At 48.3% G+C, this 21,968-nt stretch overlaps 1 protein-coding gene across 1 annotated transcript in view; it reads left to right on the forward strand.

The window, feature by feature from the left end:
- LOC134057346 (olfactory receptor 14J1-like) overlaps positions 1–16,781 on the forward strand; it is a 37,476-nt gene extending 20,695 nt beyond the window's left edge. The window contains exon 2 of the mRNA XM_062514334.1: positions 14,846–16,781. Coding sequence (XP_062370318.1) covers positions 14,846–15,296 — 451 coding nt within the window. The 3' untranslated portion in view covers positions 15,297–16,781. The remainder of the gene's footprint in view (positions 1–14,845) is intronic.
- The last annotated feature ends 5,187 nt before the right edge of the window (positions 16,782–21,968 follow it).

The following is a 21,968-nucleotide window of genomic DNA, read 5'->3' on the forward strand; positions in this document are numbered from 1 at the left end:
ATGGCAAGCTTGCTGTCAACACAACTGACTGGCCACTGAGCACCCCCAGCCTGGCCTGATGTGGATTCCTCTGCACACAGCTCGGGCAAGGTCCCCTTGGAGAACTTCACAGTGCCACAGACAAGTGCCCCCATGTGGGTGATTGGTTAGAAGCAAGAGGCCATGGGTCTCTTGCGGGTCTGCACAATCCTAACATTGAGCTCGAATAAGTCTGTGAATAACCTTGATAGTAACAAAAGAAGGAAGCAATGTACTGGAGACTGATAAACACAATGCCTTAATAGGATGTTGGAAAACTGCAAGGCTGACCAAGCAGAAGCTTGACACAGTTATGTCCACCAGTGAAATATATCGTGTTGTCGGGTGTTAAGACAGCTTTGTCCAATAATAAATTTAGCTGCTACGTGTGATTGTTGCATGTCAGATAAGTAACACTCTAAAGGAGTACAGTATTTGACTAATAAACGGAACAAGTTGCTAACTCCTATTGAGTTGTCTCTTGATTCCTGAACCCATTCCCAACAACCGGTGCCCAAACAGGGACACAATCGGCCGATCAAGAAAATGAAGAAGCAGCACTTAGGATCAAAGCGTCCCGGCTGCCGGGGAAAAAGACGACAACACGGCTGCAAGAGTCAGCAGGTGGTGACTCTGTCAAGCTGGTAAGACTGCGATCTCGGGATGGACAGAGAAGTGCCAATATCTCTGCTGGCAGAATTCCTCGCTAAGCAAGAAGCCAGCATTAGCACGAAAAAGCTCCATGAGCTATGCTGTTGGGCTAAAGATAATGATAGTCACAAGAAGCCCATGTTAATATTTAGCAGAGAAGATTGGAGAAAGCTGGGTGATGCCTTGTGGGATGCCACATTAGACAACAATAAGAAAGCAAAGGCACTCAGAAGCACTTGAAGGGAAGCTATGGGGAATTTAGATCAATTTTGGGCTGAGAGAAGGATGGCCTTGGCAGCACAACAGCTGCTGACCGCCGAGGAGGGTGAGTCAGCTCGGAACTCTGAGACCCAACTTTTCACTGATATTAGCCCAGCCAAAAGCGTAGAGGTGCCAGTCTGCTTGTCAGCCTCTGAATCAATTGCCTGCAATCACAAGTGCAAGGGCAGATGCAGAAGCTAAGAGTACAGGAGGACCTAGCTGTTGACCCCCCGTGATATCATCTACATCAGAGCATAGAGAAAATTAGGATATAGAATCAGATGAGGAAGGGTCTGACACTAGCTCTGAGGGTAACAGCCCTCCAGTTCCAAGAAGGAATACAAAGTAATCTGATATTTGGGTTGACAAACTTAGTGAACAGATGAAGAAATTGCAACCCGTTCCCCGTGGAGATATTCAGGTAACTACATCTGGTGGCCTTGAATTAAGACCTAGCGGCCAGACAAGGTGGTCTGGTGTCATTCAAGATGCACTATTGGAAGGAGAGTGGCAGGTGGTATCTGCCCTACCACCCCAGGCATTCCCAGTGCAAGCAACCACCTCGGCCAGCCAGGGGCCAGATACACACCCTTTGAGTGGAAACTAATACAACAATTATGAAATACTATTTCACAGTATGGGCTGCACTCCGAACCATCCAAACAAATGATCAATTATGTGTTTCCATCTAATGTTTTGACACCAGCCGCCTGCATGTCTTTGGCCAAGCTATTGCTCACCCTGGCGCAATATGTTTTATGGGAAAAGGAATGGGACTCAGGATGCCAGAAAGTGGCAAATACCCCAAGACAGCCAACTCATCCCTTGAATGGTGTTACATTAGATATGTTAATGGGAAGAGGAATATATGCTTCCTCAGCCCAACAGCTCCAATTTCCAAGTGAGATTCATAACACTGCTGCCGAAGAGGCAAAATTAGCCCTCTGGCGTGCACCGTCCGAGAAGAAAACTCCTAGTTATACAGCACTAAAGCAAGGCCTTAGTGAAGGATATGAAAGCTTTGTCAGTCGACTTGCTGAGGCCTTAGATCATGCTCATGATTTAACCGACGAGCTCCGAGAACACGTGATGAAGACCCTTGAATTTGAAAATGCAAATTCAAACACCAAGGCAGTCATTGCCTCTTTACCACGAACAGCAAGACTTGCAAATATATTAGACAGAATGAGTCAATCTGCTGTGCAACAGCAAGCTGCATTCATTTCTGCAGCCGTGACTGCTGCAGTAAGAGAGCAAAGCCAGTCACAAGTTCTTGCAGCTGCATTGAAACCACTAGGCAAAAGAAAGCCTGGAGTTGGAACTGCTTGCTACCGTTGTGGACGGGGAGGACATATTCAAAAGCAATGCAATGGAGCAATATGGTGTGACAGCTGTCACAGTAATACACACGCCACCATAGCTTGTCACGGTCGGGGAAATGGGAAACGGAGCGCGATAGGGAGCCACACCCCGATACAAGTAGCCCCCACATCCAAACCTTAGTCCCCGCCACCACAGGTAGCATTGGAATCAATCTGGAAACCTCAATAGAAACAACACTAATCGACATTCAGCCCCAAAAAATCCCTACAACACTCAAAGGACCACTTCACCCATCCTTGATGCAGCCGGAAGCCTTGCTGATAGGACGCTCCTCAGCGGGAATGAGGGGAATTCTTGTTATTCCAAGGTTAATTGATGCTGATTATACTGGTGATTATACTGATTTTACAAATTATGGCATACACACTGAGCCCACCGATTTTAATCCCAAAGGGCAGTAAGATCGCACAAATAGTTCCCTTACAAAACATGATGTCTATCATGCAGCAGAAAAAAGCAGTCCTTGTACCCCATAAGAGGAGATGCTGGGTTTGGGTCCACCAGGTCAGCAGCATGCTTGGCCTTGAACATGAAACGATGACCTGTAAGGACCATTACCACAGTTAACGGCAGCCAACAGCTAACGATCAAAGCTATTTTAGACACAGGGGTTGATGCTACAATCATCTCAAGCACCATATGGCCGCCAAGCTGGCCTCTCCAACAGGCCAATCTCGCGGTGGATGGAGTCGGAGGACGATCTCCCTCCATGGTGACACCTCAGCCATTCACCTTCATACTGGAAGGAAAACCTGCCTCAGCTATAGCGACAGTGTTGTCTCTACCAGAAGGAATGTATGCCTTACTGGGAAGAGAATGTCTTTGTCAGTGGGGAGTCATATTGGCGACTGCCGACTCTATTTTCTCGCAGCGGCCCCTGCACCGCAGCTGAACCCCATCAGGCTCGAATGGAAAACAGACAACCCTGTATGGGTTGAGCAGTGGCCACTGACTGGAGATCGGCTCCAAAAGGCACAAGAGCTTGTTGCAGAACAGTTATCTGCAGGACATATCAAACCATCGACCAGCCAGTGGAATACACCGATCTTTTTTATACCAAAGAAATCAGGGAAATGGCATTAACTGCATGACTTGAGAAAAGTCAATGATCAAATGCAGCCTATGGGAGCTCTTCAACCTGGTTTGCCGTCACCAACAACGATTCCTCAGAATTGGACAATTCTTATTGTAGATTTAAAGGACTGCTTTTTCACAATTGCACTGCATTCAGCTGACACCAAAAGGTTTGCCTTTACCTTGCCATCAATAAATAAAGCAGAGCTTAGTAAAAGATATGAGTGGACTGTTTTGCCACAACAAATGCGCAATAGCCCCACCATGAGTCAATTGTTTGTTGCCGATACCCCAATGCATGGCCCTCCACAATAATTTATCGTTATATGGATGACATATTAGTTGCTCAGGATAAACCTTTTGAAACAAGTCAAATTGAATATCTGAAGACAAAATTAGCATCAGTAGGATTGCAAGTGGCATCAGAAAAGGTTCAAATTACCTCGCCGTGGAAATATTTGGGTTGGCAATTAAGCAACAATACTATTAGGCCATCCAAAACAACAATCCACACAGTGCTGCAGACTTTGGCAGATGTTGAAACCCTGCTCGGAGACTTACAATGGGTTTGAAACATCGTCGGCATATCAAATGAAGATCTTGCTCCGTTACGACGACTTCTCAAAGGTACAGATCCTTCTACCCTGGTGCATCTCACCCCACAACAGAAGGCATGTCTTCAATCATTATCATTGCTTATTGCCACTTGTTGGGCCAGCAGACGGCTCCATAACCTACCAATTCTCCTCTGTGTACTGTCGTACCTGCAGTCAGTGTGTGCCATCATCATGCAGTGGCAAAAGAAAAAAGAGGAAGAGTCGGTATGGATCCTAGAGTGGGTTTTCATCTTGCTACAGCCAAGGCGTAGCCTGCAGATTCGGATGGAGCAGATCGGTGAAATCATTTGTAAAGGAAGAGATCACGTTGTAGCCATTTCCAGATCAGAACCAGAAAGGGTTTACCTTCCATTAAAAACAAATGGCTCTTACGTCATGCACCAGCCATGCAATTAGCCTTATTGGGCTATACTGGGACTCTTGACATTAAACTGCCGCCATGCAAGGTGCTCAAGTTAGTGAAAGATTACCAATGGGTCACCATCCCAACGGTCTCTATGATACCATTGAAGAATGCGCACACTGTTTTCGCTGATGCAGGAAAAGCATCTCGTACGGCAGCCATAGTGCAGAAACAAGATAAGGAATGGTACAAGCATATCATTCCGGCTCAACAAAACAACTCACTTCAAACTTTAGAGCTGTTAGCAGTTTGATGATCAATGATGCATTGGATCAATATGCTATTGAACATTGTTGCTGATTCACTGTATGTGGCGGGGTAGTAAATAGAATTGAGGACGTGTTCATCAAGGACACTCGCAGCGAGTGTCTGGGACAACTATTTATGTATCTTCAGCCTGCAATGCCCCTTAGATCAGCATCATATTGTATTATACATATAAGAAATCATCAGGGACAGGATGGTTTAGGTCTCGGAAACGCACTTGCAGATTCTGTAGTTACCATGGTAACCCATGTGATAAAACCGTAAGATAAGTTTAAGACGGCCAGGATTGCACACGAACCAATTCCATCATAATGCCAAAGACCTGAAGAGACAGTCTGGCATATCAAAAAATGAAGCACGAGGCATTGTACAAGCATGCCGACAATGTAGTCACCACGGCCCAGGATTAGGGTTAGGAGTTAACCCTCGAGGACTAAAGGCCTTAGAAATATGGCAAATGGATGTGACTCATGTCCTGGAGTTTGGTAGACAAAAATATGTCCCTGCTATGGTGGACACCTATTCTAAATTTATAAGGGCCACAGCCCAAACAGGAGAGAAAGGGCTACATGTTTGTAGGCACTTAACACAGTGCTTTGCTATTATGGGCGTACCACAACAGATTAAGACAGACAATGGTCCAGTTATGCCAGTGACAGAATAAGAAAATTTATGCAGCAATGGGGAATTGAACATCGTACTGGCATACCTAATTCCCCTACAGGTCAGGCTATTATAGAAAGAACTAATCGCACATTAAAGGATTACCTGCAGAAGTTTAAAAATATAAGAGACACAGGGGAAAGATTAAGCAAAACCCTGTTTGTATTAAATCATTTATGTGTGTTTGGGGACCAAGAACACCCACCAGCACTGTTGCATACATAGGAAATCAGGAATGAAATGTGGGTTCAAACGCAGGTTTTTTTATAGAGACCCCAAGAGTGGTATTTGGGTGGGTCCAGCCACAGTGTTGCATCAGGGGCGAGGCTACATGTGCGTTGATTCTCCCGCAGGACCATTATGGGTGCCAGCTAGATGGACCAAGGCAGCTGTGAGAATGCAGAATACGACAGATCGACTGTCAACCGCACAGAAATCGAATGATGGAGAAGAGTCCTTGATCCCATTGGCCAAGAACTAGCACAGCTGGTTGGTCAGCCCACCCACTGGCTAGCTGATCCTGAGGACCCCTACTTAATTTCTATCTTGGCTGCAATATTTGACGATCAATCAAGTACTAGGCAGCCCCCTTCCCCTTGTGTATGCTGCCAGCATACTTGTCGCTTTTGGACACGCATTTGTTGTGGAAGTTGTAAACGAGACATTTGGCATTCTCAGTTATTAAGGCCTCAAAACAGCTGCTATAGATGTTTTAGCCAACTGTCTCAACTGCATCCTCTTACAGCTCTGCGGCAGTGGTTAGGGTATCCAGTTACCTTAGAAGATGCTTTAAGGTTATTTGAAAATAAGGAAGCGCGCCAAAGAGCTCAGTATATATTTAGACTTCACAGATTGGCTAGCCTGCTTAAGCTGCAGAAAGAAACAAAAGTAATAGAAACCAGGTGTGGAAAGATAATCGGTTCTCACATCCAACCTGAAGTGTTACAGGAGCATTTTGAGGCATGTTTTCATGACTGTTGGCATTTACATTATCGCAGGTAGCTGTGCAAGTCCGTTAAAGGCTATAAATCCTAGAGGAAACATCTGGGTTTCATTAGCCCATCAATTAAATATTATCAGGTTTTGTGCCACTTTATCCACCCCCCGATCACCCTTTGTGATGTGCTTAGTAGGGGTGCCTCTGTCAGATGTTAATTGGCCTATGTTTAAAAAGGCAAAACAAGGATTTATGACAAAAAGGCTTTGTGAGAATAAGGACAGCCTTATCAAGTGTATGGAAGATTATGACAACTGGGACCACAATTTGCCTGATGGACCTGAGCCACAGCAAATAGAGCTTCAAGATTCATTGAATGCAACATCCTGTGTATGGATAAATAATTTAAAGACAGGGTGCCCCAAAGGTTCAAACAGAGGTTGTCACAAGAGTAATGTCATCACCCCAGTTTCTCCAATTGGCAACTTCTCATTATGGTGTGATCAAACCATAAGACCCCAGAGCAACCCCGTCCCAGGGACCAGTTTCCCAAAAAAATTGCCACCCAGTTGGTTTTTGATTTGCAGAAACCGAGCATGGTCAGGGATTCCCTCCAACCCTGTCCGTGGTCCATGTACCATAGGGCAATCGAGCATGGCCATACTACACATACCCCCAAACAACACACAGCGTGTTAGATGGAAACGAGAACTAACACAGGTGATACAACAAGATTGCGACAATGGCATTAGATTATGGAATTCTTGGGAAGTTAATTTATCATCTGTTTTTGTACCTGGTGCAGCTGCTACACAAGCACATAAGACAATACAAAAGCTTAGCTGCTGGGTAGTTAAACAAGCAAATGGAACTAGTAGAGTGCTATCACAACTAGCCGATGATTTATCGTCCGCACAACATGTGATACTGCAAAACAGAGCTGGAATAGATTTTTTTCTACTTGCATATGGTCATGGCTGTGAGGAATTTGATGGAATGTGCTGTATGGACTTACATGACCACTCTAAGTCCATCCATAAAGAAATCCAAGAGTTAATACAGCATTCACGGAGCATTAAACAGGATGTAGGTTTCTTGGGGCAGGAAGGATTAACTGATTGGTTAGGACTTTCTGGGTCGGTAAAAGCCTCTGTAAGACAGGATTGCTACTTCTTTGCATGATTTTAGTTGGCCTGCTGTGTGTTAGCTGCATTGTCAGTTGCATGAAGTACACACTAACCAAGGTTAGTCATGTTATTATTTGTGCAAAGAAAAAATGGGGGAATTGTGGGAGATTGGTTAGAAGCAAGAGGCCATGGGTCTCTTGCTGCTCTGCACAATCCTAACATTGAGCTCAAATAAGTCTGTCAATAACCTTGATAGTAGCAAAAAAAGGAAGCGATGTACTGGAGACTGATAAAGAGGTTGCCTTAACAGGATTTAGGAAAACTGCAAGGTTGACCAAGCAGAAGCTTGAGACAGTTATGTCAACCAATGAAATATGCCACTTTGTTGGGTGTTAAGACAGCTTTGTCCAATAATAATTTTAGCTGCTACACGTGATTTTTACATGTCAGATAATTGACACTATAAAGAGGTACAGTATTTGGCTAAGAAACAGAACAAGTTGCTAACTCCTATTGAGTTGCCTCTTGATTTCCAAACCCATTCCCAGCAAGTGTGGATCCGATGGCCTGGCACATCAGAGCGACAGAAACATACGGCAGTAGTTGATACTGGTTCACACTGCACCCTAACACTGTCAGAACATGTGCGGGAAGAACCTGTTTCCATTGCTGGGGTGACAGGGGGATCACAGGAATTGACTTTGCTGGAGGCTGAGGTGAGCCTGACTGGGAAGGAGTGGCAGAAGCATCCAGTTGTGACTGGCCCAGAGGCACCGTGTATTCTAGGCATAGACTTCCTGAGGAATGGCTATTACAAAGACCCAAAGGGACTCAGGTGGGCTTTTGGAATAGCTGCTGTAGAGGCAGAAAACATTAAGTAATTGAACACCTTGCTTGGACTGTCAGAGAACCCATCTGCAGTGGGACTCCTGAAGGTGAAGGAGCAGCAAGTGCCAATTGCCACCTCGACAGTGCACCACTGGCAGTGCAGGACAAATGGAGATGCCGTGATCGCCATCCACAAGATGATCCGTGAGCTGGAGGGCCAAGGGGTGGTCAGCAAAACCCACTCACCCTTCAACAGCCCCATCTGGCCTGTGCGCAAGTCTGATGGAGAATGGAGATTGACTGTGGACTATCGTGCATTGAATGAAGTGACTCCACCGCTGAGCGCTGCCGTGCCGGACATGCTGGAACTCCAGTACGAGCTGGAGTCCAAGGCAGCAAAGTGGTACGCCACCATTGACATTGCCAATGCATTTTTCTCCATTCCTCTGGCAGCAGAGTGCAGGCCTCAGTTTGCTTTCACCTGGAGGGGCGTGCAGTACACCTGGAACCGACTGCCCCAGGGGTGGAAACACAGCCCCACCATCTGCCATGGACTGATCCAGGCTGCACTGGAAAAGGGTGAAGCTCCAGAACATCTGCAATACATTGATGACATCATTGTGTGGGGGAACACGGCAATGGAAGTATTTGAGAAAGGAGAGAAGATCATCCAGATTCTGCTGGGAGCCGGTTTTGCCATCAAGAGGAGCAAAGTCAAAGGTCCTGCCCGAGAGATCCAGTTCCTGGGAGTAAAGTGGCAAGATGGGCGGCGCCAAATCCCCACTGAGGTCATCAATAAGATCACCGCGATGTCTCCACCAACCCACAAGAAGGAAACACAAGCTTTCCTAAGTGCCATAGGCTTTTGGGGAATGCACATTTCTGAGTACAGCCAGATCATCAGCCCTCTCTACCTGGTCACCCGGAAGAAGAACGAATTCCACTGGGGCCCTGAGCAGCAGCAAGCCTTTGCCCAGATCAAGCAGGAGATCGCTCATGCTGTAGCCCTCGGCCCAGTCAGGACAGGACCAGAGGTGAAGAATGTGCTCTACTCTGCAGCCGGGAACAAGGGCTTGTCCTGGAGCCTTTGGCAGAAGGTACCTGGTGAGACCCGAGGCCGACCTCTGGGATTCTGGAGCCGAAGTTCCAGAGGGTCTGAAGCCAAATCCACCCCAACAGAGAAGGAGATCTTGGCTGCTTCTGAAGGAGTTCAAGCTGCCTCAGAGGTGATTGGCACAGAAGCACAGCTCCTCCTGGCACCCCGACTACCAGTGCTGGGGTGGATGTTTAAAGGGAAGGTCCCCTCTACCGACTACGCCACCGATGCCACATGGAGCAAGTGGATCGCCCTCATCACACAGCGCGCCCGTATCGGAAACCCAAATAGCCCTGGGATTTTGGAAATAATTACAAACTGGCCAGAAGGTGAAAATCTTGGTCTTGCCGATGAAGAGGAGCAAGAACAAGTGACCCGGGCTGATGAAGCCCCGCCATACAACCAACTGCCAGCAGATGAAACTCGCTACGCTCTTTTCACTGACGGTTCCTGTCGCATCGTGGGGATGAACCGGAAGTGGAAAGCAGCCGTATGGAGCCCCACATGACAAGTTGCACAAGTTACTGAAGGAGAAGGTGGATCAAGTCAACTTGCTGAACTCAAAGCCGTTCAGCTGGCCCTGGACATTGCTGAAAGAGAGAAGTGGCCAAAGCTTTACCTTTACACTGATTCATGGATGGTAGCCAATGCTCTGTGGGGCTGGCTGGAAAGATGGAAAAAAGCTAACTGGCAACGTAGGGGAAAACCAATCTGGGCTGCTGATGAGTGGAAAGACATTGCCACTCGGGTAGAGAAGCTACCCGTAAAGGTCCGTCATGTAGATGCCCATGTCCCCAAGAGTCGGGCTAATGAGGAGCACCAACACAATGAGCAAGTAGATCAGGCTGCAAGGATAGAGGTGTCACAGATAGACTTAGACTGGCAACACAAGGGAGAGTTGTTCCTGGCTCGATGGGCCCACGATGCCTCAGGTCACCAAGGCAGAGATGCTACCTATAAGTGGGCACGAGACCGAGGGGTGGATCTCACCATGGACAGCATTTCCCAGGTTATCCATGACTGTGAGACGTGTGCTGCCATCAAGCAGCCAAGCGAGTGAAGCCCCTCTGGTATGGGGGGCGGTGGTCCAAATATATATGGGGAAGACTGGCAGATGGGTTACATCACTCACGTGACATTTCAAGTCATCATGGAGGCAAGAGACCATTGTGACACTGTGGAACCCCTTAGAAACAAGGGACCAGTGTGACACCGCAAGCCCTCATGGAACCAAGGATCCAACATGACACAGCCATTGTGACACTGCAGGGTTCCTTGGAACAGGGAACAGGTCTGGTTGGCTTGGCCTGACAGGTCCAACTTCCTTTGCAATGTCAAGGCTCTCTTCTCATATGCCCCTGAAACACTGGGGCTCTGGGCTTTCCTTCAAATGGAAAGGAAAAGTACCTCTTGCACAGGCACCCATCAATATAATTGGTACTTTTCCTCCAAAATTCCTTACTGCAAGACTCTATCCCAGACAGAAGTTACCAGGACACACAGGTCCGGCTGGTCTTGGCCTCTGGCACTCACCTCTATTCTGTCCTGAAACACTGGGGCTCAGTGCTTTCCTTCCTATGGAAAAGAACCATCCTACTTCTCCAGGTGCCCATAGCCAAAATGGGGATTCTGCCTCCAAAACTCCTAGATCCAAAGATTGCTCCTACACAAAAGCTGCCATTACAGTCAGGTCTGGCTGGCCTTGGCCTCCTGAGGAACAACTTTCACCTGCCTTCCAAACCCAGGGGCTTTGTGCATCCCTTTCTATGGAAAAGAACTGGCCTTCTCCTCCAGCCAAAAAAGGGTGAAACTGGGGTTCCACATTAAAAAATTTCAAATATCCAAGGGTTATTTCCATACAAACCTGCCAGGACAGAGAGGTCTGTCATGCCTTGGCCTCTGCTGACTGCAGTTCATCAGCCCCTGAAACACTGGGGCTCTGTGGTTTCCATCCTGTGGAGACCATTGTGACACTTTGGGATGCCATGGAACCAAAGGGCCATTGTGACACTGTAGGGCACCATGGATCCATGGAGACCATGGCAACAGTGTGGGGCCTCAAGGAACCAAGGGGATATGGAATGGGTGGGGATGGTTTGGCCTCCTGGGGGCCACCTGCACAGTCCAGCTGATCCTGGCATGTCATGGGCTGCCTCTCATCAGCCCCTGGAACACTGGGGCTCTGGGCTTTCCTTCCTGTGGAACAGAACCATCCCCTTTTCCAGGTGCCCAGGGCTGGAATTGGCAATCCCCATGAAAAGTTCTTCATATACAAGGGTTGCTCCCAGCCAAAATCTGCCAGGACAGACAGCCCAGGCTAGCCCAGGCCTCCTGAGGGCTGTCTCTCATCTACCACCACACACTGGGACTCAGTGCTTTCCTTCCAGTGGAAAAGAACTGCCCTCCTTACCAAGCTGCCAATGCCCAAATCTGGATTCCACCTCCAAAATTACATCTGTCCAAGAACTGGGACTAGACAAAAGTAGCCAGGACAGACAGGTTTGGCTGTCTTGTTCTCTGGTGATTTCCTTAGACTATGAGCAGAATATTTTCATTTGCCAACACCTTGGAGAGGGCCCAGAGATCACCAGGCAGCAACTGACAGAATGAGAGGACACAGCCTCAAATTGTTTAAAGGGAACAATTGGCTGGATACTAGGAAAAGAGTTTTTCACGGAAAGAGCAATAAAAGTACTGGAATGGTCTGCCTGGAGAGGTGGTGGAGTCAACACCCATGGATGTTAAAAAAAAAGTCTGAATATGGAACTTGTGACTATGGTCAAGTTGAGGTGTTAGGGCATGGGTAGGATTTGATGTTCTTGAAGGTCTCTTCCAACCCACTCATTCTGTGAGTTTTGTGAATTCTAAGAATTCTGTGAATCTCCCAAGTTTGGGTCTGGACGCTGCAAGAAAATGACCAATGTATAAGGACAAAGGAGCTCTGTGTTCAGTGGAGTGGAGACTGAGGACAGAAGAGAGCCCAGGGAGGGATTGAAGGGAGGTTTCATAGATAGGGGATCCTTTGGACATAGTTGAAAACAGCCTGAGAAAAAAAGAAAGAATTGATGCCAAGAGCAGCTGGGATGGTCCAGACTGGACCAAAGGTTAAAGAAATTTCAATCGCAGGGCAGGGCTGTAGTGAAACCTGGCATCCAGAAGGAGTCTGGAGCAGCCCAAGGCTTTGTGTGTGCAGGCAGAGGCAGGCAGGACGCAGAGCTGTCAGCAAAGGAAGGGGCCAGCCAGGTGGGGCAGCCGGGGGATGAGGACAGCCTGCAGGGACAGAGGGGCAGGGCATGGACACCGTAGGACAGCCTGGGCTGCAGAGGGCACAGGGATGGGCAGCAGCTGAAAGGCCCTGCCAGAGCCAAGTGCTGCAGCACTTTGGCCATGGCTGCTGGCCCTGGGCCCTTGGCCAGCAGGGGACAAGTGAGCCTTGCTGTGCTGGGGCCTCATTGCCTCCTTGTCCCTGCTCAGCAGCCTGGCAGGGGCCGCCCCATGGTGCTGCCCTTGGCATTGCACATCCCCAGAGCCCAGTGCCCCGGGAAGAGCCCTGAGCAAGGAGGGAGGGACAGGATCTGCCTTGCCAGGGGCTGGGGCTCAGCCCTTGGCCCTTGGCATTGCTGAGACACATCCAGGTTTGCTCAGCATCACAGACACCTTCCCCTTGTTTATCCTCAATTGTCATCACTGCCTCCAATGTTCTTCTCTAACTGGAAAGTGCAGACACTTTCTCAGTCCTGTCCCTCAGTGGGATCTATTTAAAGTTTAAGATATTTTGAAGTTTCAATGTGAGATTGAGTTCTTGACAAGTTTTTTGAACACACTCTCTGAGGGACTAAGTCTGATGTAAACAGCACCAAATCCACTAGAGGTTCATTAAAGTCCTTGTGCTGTGTCTGTGCTGCTGAGCTGGACTGGTATCCTGGCATAGAGGACAATCCTGGCAACCAGGAAGAGCTTTAAAAACCCATTTCTCTTGATGAGCAGCTCTTCTCCCAGCCCAGCAGGGCTGGGGCACTGCCTGCAGCCACCCTGGGCACAGCACAGAGGCACAGAGAGCTTCAATCAGTCAGGGCTGGGAAGATGCTCACAAGTGCCTGGGGCAGAATCACTCCCAGCCCTGGACACAGGAAGCCTCTGGCTGCAGGACAATGCAGCTGCAGCTCCTGCAGGGATCTCCTAAAGCTGGAACATCCCAATGCCCACAGACTCTGTGAGTACATTCTCTGATTCTCTCTCGTGTAGAGCAGCCAGGGGTGCCCAGGGCTGTCCTGCAGAGCAGGGTCCTGCAGCCCAGGGTGCTGTGCTGGGCAGGGACTCTGCTGCCTGCCAGGGACAGCTCTCAGCCAGCCCTGGGAGCTGCTGACAGCACTGGGGGACAAGGTCTGGGTGGAGGGAGACAGCTGGTGAGACTTGGAAGTGTTCTCCTTGTGTGGTGAGGATGGTGCAATGATCAGGACTGCTCCCAGCACAACATTTAACTACAGAACATTTCCAAATAGATTATAAAGGGAGCACAGCAAGTCAGGGGCTGCATAAAAGGGAAAATCCTGATTTTATAATCTACTGCTCAGGTTTGCCTGGATGGAAAATTGAACATTGATATTCATATGTCTGTTCAGGTTGAGAACAATAAAAACAATTTCTCTCATGTCTGAATGAACTAGGCAAAGAAAGAAATCAGCAGACGTTCCCTTACAGGCAGCATCAGTGTTGCTTTTCCAGCCTCCTCAGGGTTGCTCTGCCATTGCCATCAGAGCCTGCAGAGGCAGAGCTGGCCCTGGCAGTGCCCTGTGCTGGGAGGGGTCTGCAGGGCAGAGCTGAGCCCCCAGGGCTGGGCTGGGCTCTGGCAGCACTGGCAGGGCCCAGCCCTGGGCACAGGGAAGCAGCAGCTGGCAGGGAGAGCTCCAGGCAGCAGAGCCCTGGGCAGGCAGTGGGGGGAAAGTGACACCAAGCTGGGCTGGGATATTTCAAGTCATCTCCAAACCAAACTATTCCATGATTACTGTTCTTACAGATCCCCATGTGAAGACACAGCAAATGTCCAACAGCAGCTCCATCAGGCACTTCCTCCTGCTGGCATTGGCAGACACGCGGCAGCTGCAGCTCCTGCACTTCTGCCTCTTCCTGGGCATCTCCCTGGCTGCCCTCCTGGCCAACGGCCTCATCATCAGCGCCGTAGCCTGCGGCCACCACCTGCACACCCCCATGTTCTTCTTCCTGCTCAACCTGGCCCTCACTGACCTGGGCTCCATCTGCACCACTGTCCCCAAAGCCATGCACAATTCCCTCTGGCACACCAACAACATCTCCTACTCTGCATGTGCTGCTCAGCTCTTTTTCTTTGTGTTCTTCATCTCAGCAGTTTTCCCTCCTGACCATCATGAGCTACGACCGCTACGTGTCCATCTGCAAACCCCTGCACTGCGGGACCCTCCTGGGCAGCAGAGCTTGTGCCCACATGGCAGCAGCTGCCTGGGCCAGTGCCTTTCTCTATTCCCTGCTGCACACAGCCAATACATTTTCCCTGCCCCTGTGCCATGGCAATGCCCTGGGCCAGTTCTTCTGTGAAATCCCCCAGATCCTCAAACTCTCCTGCTCACACTCCTACCTCAGGGAACTTGGGCTCATTGCTGTTAGTGCCTGTTTGGTATTTGGCTGTTTTGTGTTCATTGTTTTCTCCTATGTGCAGATCTTCAGGGCTGTGCTGAGGATCCCCTATGAACAGGGAAGGCACAAAGCCTTTTCCACCTGTCTCCCTCACCTGGCTGTGGTGTCTCTGTTTATCACCACTGCCACATTTGCCTACCTGAAGCCCCCCTCCATCTCCTCCCCATCCCTGGATCTGTCCCTGTCAGTTCTGTACTCAGTGGTGCCTCCAGCCCTGAACCCCCTCATCTACAGCCTGAGGAACCAGGAGCTCAAGGCTGCAGTGTGGACACTGATGACTGCATGGTTTCAGAAACAGTAAACCTTTCCAATTTGTGCAAGTTGCCAATATCTCCTACTCACTTGTAATATGAGTAATTTTTGAGAATTCTTTTTTTTCCCCTTCATTGCTGGAATTTTTTACGTTTGTTTTAGTCTAATAATTTGTGCACAAAATCATGCCCATATTTGTGATATTATTTTGTCTCTCCTCCTTTGCTCTGGCCCCAGACTCTGTCCAGGACGGGCTCTGTTCTCTGTAGCTTTAAATTAACTAAAGGATCTCCCAAAACTGTTTTTACTGGAGATCTCCTTTCTTTGGAGCTTCCTTCTGCTCCCTTCTCTAGAGCTGCAGCAGCAATATCTGTGTGCAGAGGTGGGGGCAGGTCAGGGGTGGCACAGCAGCTCGGCTCCTGATGGTCACACCATTCCTCATCCATTAATATTTTTACCACAAAAAAAAACTTTACAATATTTTTAAAAAAACCCTATATATATATACAAATCATACCAAAATTACACAAAATACCATAACAAAACTACAAAAAAATAAAAAAATCAAAACACAAAAACCACCCAACAAAATTAATATAAATCATAGTTTAACCATTCCCCATAACTTACCACCCTCTTATCATCTCTTACCAAACTAATAATATTACTAATTTTAACTTATCATTTAAACCATATATTCTTAACAAAATAATTACTATTATAAAAATCCACCTAAAAACTACCCATTTCATACTCATCCAAACAAAATATAAACCAACAAAAAACCCTCAATCTTAACTAAAACTCGAATTCTAAATCATAAAAAATTACAACAGTTCAATAAAAAAATAAAAAATAATAAAACAAAATGCAATCAATATTTATTCACCAAACCTAATTAACAACAAAAAAACCCCAAAATATATATTTCCCAAAATCTAACTACAAATATACAACCTCACTACAAACATGAAATCTAACTACAACCATCCAATATAATAAATAAAAATTAAAAATCCTAAAAATTATATAAGAAATATATAAAAATTCGTCAAAACACCAAAATAATAAAAAACCTTCATCTTCACAACGACTAGAAAACAAAAAAAACCCCTTACAACACACCACATATACACAAAACACAACAAAAAAGATACATAACACAAAAATTTAAAAAATATATAAATCAAAACTATCAAATAAAAAATCATGAACCATTAATAACACAAAAACTCCCCAATCACACAACACTCTTTTACTTACTGTAACTTACTCAATAAATTATACTAAATCTAATCAAATTTAATTCTATCAATTCCTATAACTCACTTATAACACAGGCCAGGTGCCATTGCCCACCTGGGCACACTGCTGGCTCATGTCCACCCTGCTGTCCATCACTGCCCCAGGTCCCTTTCTGCCTGGCCCCTCTCCAGCCACTCTGTCCCCAGCCTGGAGCACTGCAGGGGTTGGTGTGGTCAAGGTGCAGGACCCAGCTCTTGGTCTTGTTAAACCTCACCCTGTTGGATTTGGGCCCTGGATCCAGCCTGTCCAGGTCCCTCTGCAGAGCTCTCTTACCCTCCAGCACATCCACACTCACACCCAGCTTGGTGCCATCTGCACATTTGCTGATGGTGCACTGTGCTCCCTTCTCCACATCATCAATAAAGATGTTAAACAGGACTGGGCCCACACTGATCCCTGCAGGACACCACTGCACACACGCTGCATGTGGCACCATTCCCCACCACTCTCTGGGCCCCGATGTCCATCCAGTTCTTAGCCCAGGGAGGGGTGAACCGCTCCAAGCCACAGGCTTCAGCTTTTCCAGGGAATGCTGTGGGATATGCTGTCCAAGGCTAAAGTTCAAGCAGACAACATCCACAGCCCTCCCTGTATCCACCAGGCCCTGTCAGAAAACTCCTGGTGGGCAGGAGCTGGGCAGGAGGCAGCCGTGTGCCCTGGCAGCGAGGCAGGGCAGGAGCACCCAGGGCTGTGGGACCAGGACATCAAGGACGTGGATTATCCAGGGCACTGGGGCCTGGTTTGGGTTGCCCAGGGCAGGAAAGATGTCTGGCAGCTGGAGCAGGGTGAGGGAAGGGCCTCCAAGGTGGGGCTGGAGCCCTTTGGCTGTGAGCAGAGGCTGAGGGAGCTGGGCTTGTCCAGCCCGGAGCAGGGAAGGCTGAGGGGCTCCTCATCCCAGCCTGGCAGTGCCAGCCAGGAGCTGATGGAGAACACAGAGACAGGATCTTCACCGGGGGGCCAGGGGGGAGACAAAAGACAGTGGGTGGAAAGGGGGACAGAGGGGAGATCTGACAGGACATGTGGAAAACTCTTGTTCCCATGGGCTCAGACAGGTTCTGAAATGAAGCTGTTTCTGTCTTTTGGGATTTCCAGATTCAGACCAAATCCAGCCTTGAACCACTTGGTCTGACCCAGTTTCTGCAGACTTGATAAAATATTTTCCATGTTAATCCCAATTTTGGAATGGGCCAGAGGAGATGTTTATGGGACAAGAGCAGTCCTGGGGATGTTGGGAACCTGCAGCTTGCGAGGTGCGTGACCACATGTCATAAGATGGGGCATTTGAGTACTTGAAGAAACGTCCAAGTTTTCCCACCAGGAGAGAACGTAAATTTTCTGGATGTGTACTGATGGCAGGAGAAGAAATCCTGCTCTTTCCCTCTACCTGTGATACCACTGTACTGTCTGTTATTTCATGTCCCTCTCAATTTGGGGGTTTCCACCTCTCCTGTTTAAATGGCCATGTCTGAGGATGTCTGTTCACTAGACCAGCTGGTCCTATGGCCTTCCCATTGCTCCCAGATTTCCTCCTGCAGTTGTTCTCTGGTCATTCCACATCAGTCAACATCATAATTGTGTTTACATCTATCACAGAATCAGGTTTTCCTAATGTCTTTGTCTAAAACTGTTCCTGCACGGAAATCCCATGTGCATGGAAGAAATATTAGGCACTGCTTTGACACTGCACAGAGCTGAGGGAAGAATTTTGATGTTTAATAAATTATATCGTTGGTACACTTTTTTTATCTTAGCCATTAAAAGAAACCTTTCTGTGCCTCTGAGTCTCAGCAGTTCCTGACCCCCAAAGGACACAAACCTGATGAGCTGTGGTGCCCACTGCACTGGTGGCTCTTGCACCTCCCTCCACAGGCACAGCAGAGCTCCCTTGTCCCACAAAGTCCCTGGCAATGCAGGGATGAAGGAAACAGGACAGGCTGTGGGGATCAGGGGCAGGGCACGGCCAGGGATTTGGGGTGGTTGTGAGCCCAGGGCAGGAGCCGGCCCTTGGCCTTGCTGAAGCTCATCCAATTGTCCTGGGCCCATGGCTCCAGCCTGGCCAGATCCCTGTGCAGAGCTTGCTGCCCTGCAGCACAGCCACACTCCCAGCCAGCTTGGGCTCCCCTGGACACTGACTCAGGGTGCCCTCCATGGCCTGGTCCACATCAGCAAGGAACACATTGAACTGCCCTGGCCCCAGTCCTGAGCCCTGGGGACACCCCTGCATGTGGCTCCATTGCCCAGCACTCCTTGGGCTGCACTTGTGTTTGCCATGGAGCTGGGCCTGCCTTGGCTTCTGTTTGCTGACCCCAAATGAACATCCCTCTGTGTCTGGGGCAGCTCCTTCTCCAAGGAAAGCAGCTGGGACTTGGTGCCAAGGAGCTGAAAGCTGCAGGCACAGCCTGGACTGGAGGAAGCTCAGATTTGCACTGGGCTGCTCTGAGTGCCAGGGCTTGGATGAGGGAAATGGTGGGGTGGGGGTAGGGACAGAGTGTGACTGATTGTCAGCCATAAAGGGTCTTGATGTTCATATCTGTTCATAGTGCGTGAGGAGGTGCTGGGGATCAATATCAGCTGGAGATTGGTGATATCAATCTATAAACAGGAAAAGAATAAATGGGAAAAAATTTCTTGTTCATTGTTTTAAATGAAATATGTTAAAACTTTAGTGAAAACTTAGACAAGTCCTGCCTTATGCTCAGGTTTCTGGCAGTAGATCTGTTTCAGGATACCTGATCCCCAAACTCCCTTTGCTCACAAGTTCTTTAGAATGGCAAATTATGTCTAGTATAAAATGAAATATTTATTTTGAATGGACTCAAGATTAACAGACAAGAGACTTTAAGTAACATACGTAGTGCGCAGGATAAACAGAACTACAAACACAGTGCTCAATAAAGTTACCTATATTACAGCCAGTGAAGAAATAGCAGAGATCAGGAGTCAATGTAACTTACCATGGAACTGATGAGGGAGTGCACATGGAGCCCTTTCACTCAGCTTCCAGAAAAGGAACCACAAAGATTCATCCAGATTTGGGAGTGAAGCCCTACCTGTTTCCAGGGACTATGCAGAAGAGTTTTGTATGGTGCAAGTTTAGTGTATATTTTATAGTTTTTTAAACTGAAGTGTGTGTCACTCAGAAATTCAAGGCTTATCTCCCTCCCTTCAGTCTGCTCTCAAGGCATGATGTTCATGGACAGCTGGGAATTCCACCTCCCTGGCACCAGAGATAACTCAGCACAGGACAGATGTCCAGCCTGGGTTATCTCAGCAATTGCTGAGAGGGGGAAGATGCCCTGAGTGATGGCCCAGCTGATGGACAGAACAGATGAGCTGTGCTGTGCCACAGGGGAAGTCCTGCTGCAGGAACCTCCTGGAACCAGGGGGCCGTTGTGACATTGTGATGGCTCCTGGAGCCAAGGAGAGAGACCATGGTGACACCAATGAACCTCCTGGAACCAGGGAGAGAGACCATGGTGACACCAATGAACCTCATGGAACCAAGGAGAGAGACCATGGTGACACCAATGAACCTCCTGGAACCATGGAGAGAGACCATGGTGACACCAATGAACCTCCTGGAACCAAGGAGAGAGACCATGGTGACACCAATGAACCTCATGTAACCAGGGAGAGAGACCATGATGACACCAATGAACCTCATGGAACCAAGGGACCTTTGTGACACTGCAAGGCCTCAGGGAACCAAGGAGTTCAAAGGTCTCAAACATTCTTTCCAGGGTTCTGCCTTAGGGAAGGGGAACCTCCTTGGTGGCACCTTGGTCTGGCACACACCTGAGGAGTGACTCTGTTTTTTATGGTGAAAGTTAGCAGTTCTAGATTCTTCTAAAAAAGTAAAGGAAAATCCTGTCTCTGTCTGAGTGCAGCCAGTTCTCCAAGCAAAGCAGGTCCCAGATGAGGGAGGACAGACAGGATGGAGTAGGGGAATATGGAGCAAGGTTGTCCACATGGGGTCAGACCTCAAGTCACAGCTCCTCTGAGCAGGCCAGAGTCCTGAGGAGAGACCCTGGATCAACATCAGTCACAGAGTGCTGCAGTCAAATCTGCTCTAAACAGAGCAGTATTAAAAACCATTCATTCAAAATAGGAATGAATATTTCTTAGAAGCTCTTTGAAATATTTCTCCCTAAGTGGACTTGAAAACCTTCCTGAAGAACTGCACCAGACCAGAGGGAAATCAAGGCAGAGCCGTGGTTTGTCAGGACTTGCTTGATCCCAGTGAGCTCCGTGGTGCTTTTGGCACTGAGCCCTTGAACCTCAGGGCCTGAGAGGAGATTGCAGTTATCTTTCCAAGAGTGAGAGTCAGAAGAAAAACCCAAAGTGTCTCAAAGCATTAATGGGTTCCACTGAGGTCCATCCCCAACACAGGATTCTCTTTGACTCCTTCGAGGAGAGAACTGGGGGCCACGAATGTCCAAAAACATCTGAGAGACTGAGAGATGAAAGGACAAAGGAAAGTACCTCAAAAATTGAAGTACCTTAAAGATCCCATGAGCCCCACTGAGTGTTGTTACTGAGGAGCCCTCTCAAGAGACTAATTAAAGCAGATAATGGGAGGCCATGATTGCACAAAGCTCTCAGAGACTCCAAGGCAAAAGCAAAACCCCAAGTCCATGGAAAAACCTGCAGTCCCTGGGAGCATGAAGGAGCCCCCAGGGCCATTCCTGACCAAGGCTCCCCAGGGACTGGTCCCAGCAGATCCCTGAGGCCACTGGCATGTGGGGGGATGCTGAGGGCAGGACAAGGGCTGACAGTGCCCAGCCTTGCTGGGGCTGTGCCAGGAGGCCCCAGTGGCTCAGGACAAGGTGTCTGCTCACAGCCCTTGGTGGCACAGACCCTGCTGTGCCCCAGGCCACCAAGACTTGGCTTCTCTTTGTCCCCTCCTGTCATCACTGCCTCCAATTTCCTGCTCTGACTGCAACCTGGGCACACTTTCTCAGTTGTGTCCCTCAATGGGACCCATTAAAAGTAAAGGAAACTTTGGACTTTGATTGTGACTTGGAGCTCTTGAGAGGTTTCCTAACAAACCACAGCTCTGCCTTGATTTCCCTCTGGTCTGGTGCAGTTCATGAGGAAAGCTTCAACTTCAGTTATGGACAAATATTACAAGAAGAACTTCTAAGAAATGTAACCACATTCCTATTTTAAATGGTGTCCTTTTTATTACTGTTCTCTAGAGAGCAGAGGTGATTGCAGCATTCAGTGACCAATACTGATCCAGGGTCACTCCTCAGGAGATCTGGCAAAGAGGGGTTTTCCTCTTTTCTTGAAGCAATCTTCTAATTTCCCCCACTGCAAACAGACACACTCCTCAGGTGTGTGCCAGCCCAAGGTGCCACCAAAACCACTGCAGAGCTGCCCTGGGCCAGCTGTGAGGGTGGATCATCATCCCAAC

Source organism: Cinclus cinclus, unplaced genomic scaffold, assembly GCF_963662255.1.
Source record: "Cinclus cinclus unplaced genomic scaffold, bCinCin1.1 SCAFFOLD_32, whole genome shotgun sequence".
Classification (NCBI taxonomy): Eukaryota; Metazoa; Chordata; class Aves; order Passeriformes; family Cinclidae; genus Cinclus; species Cinclus cinclus.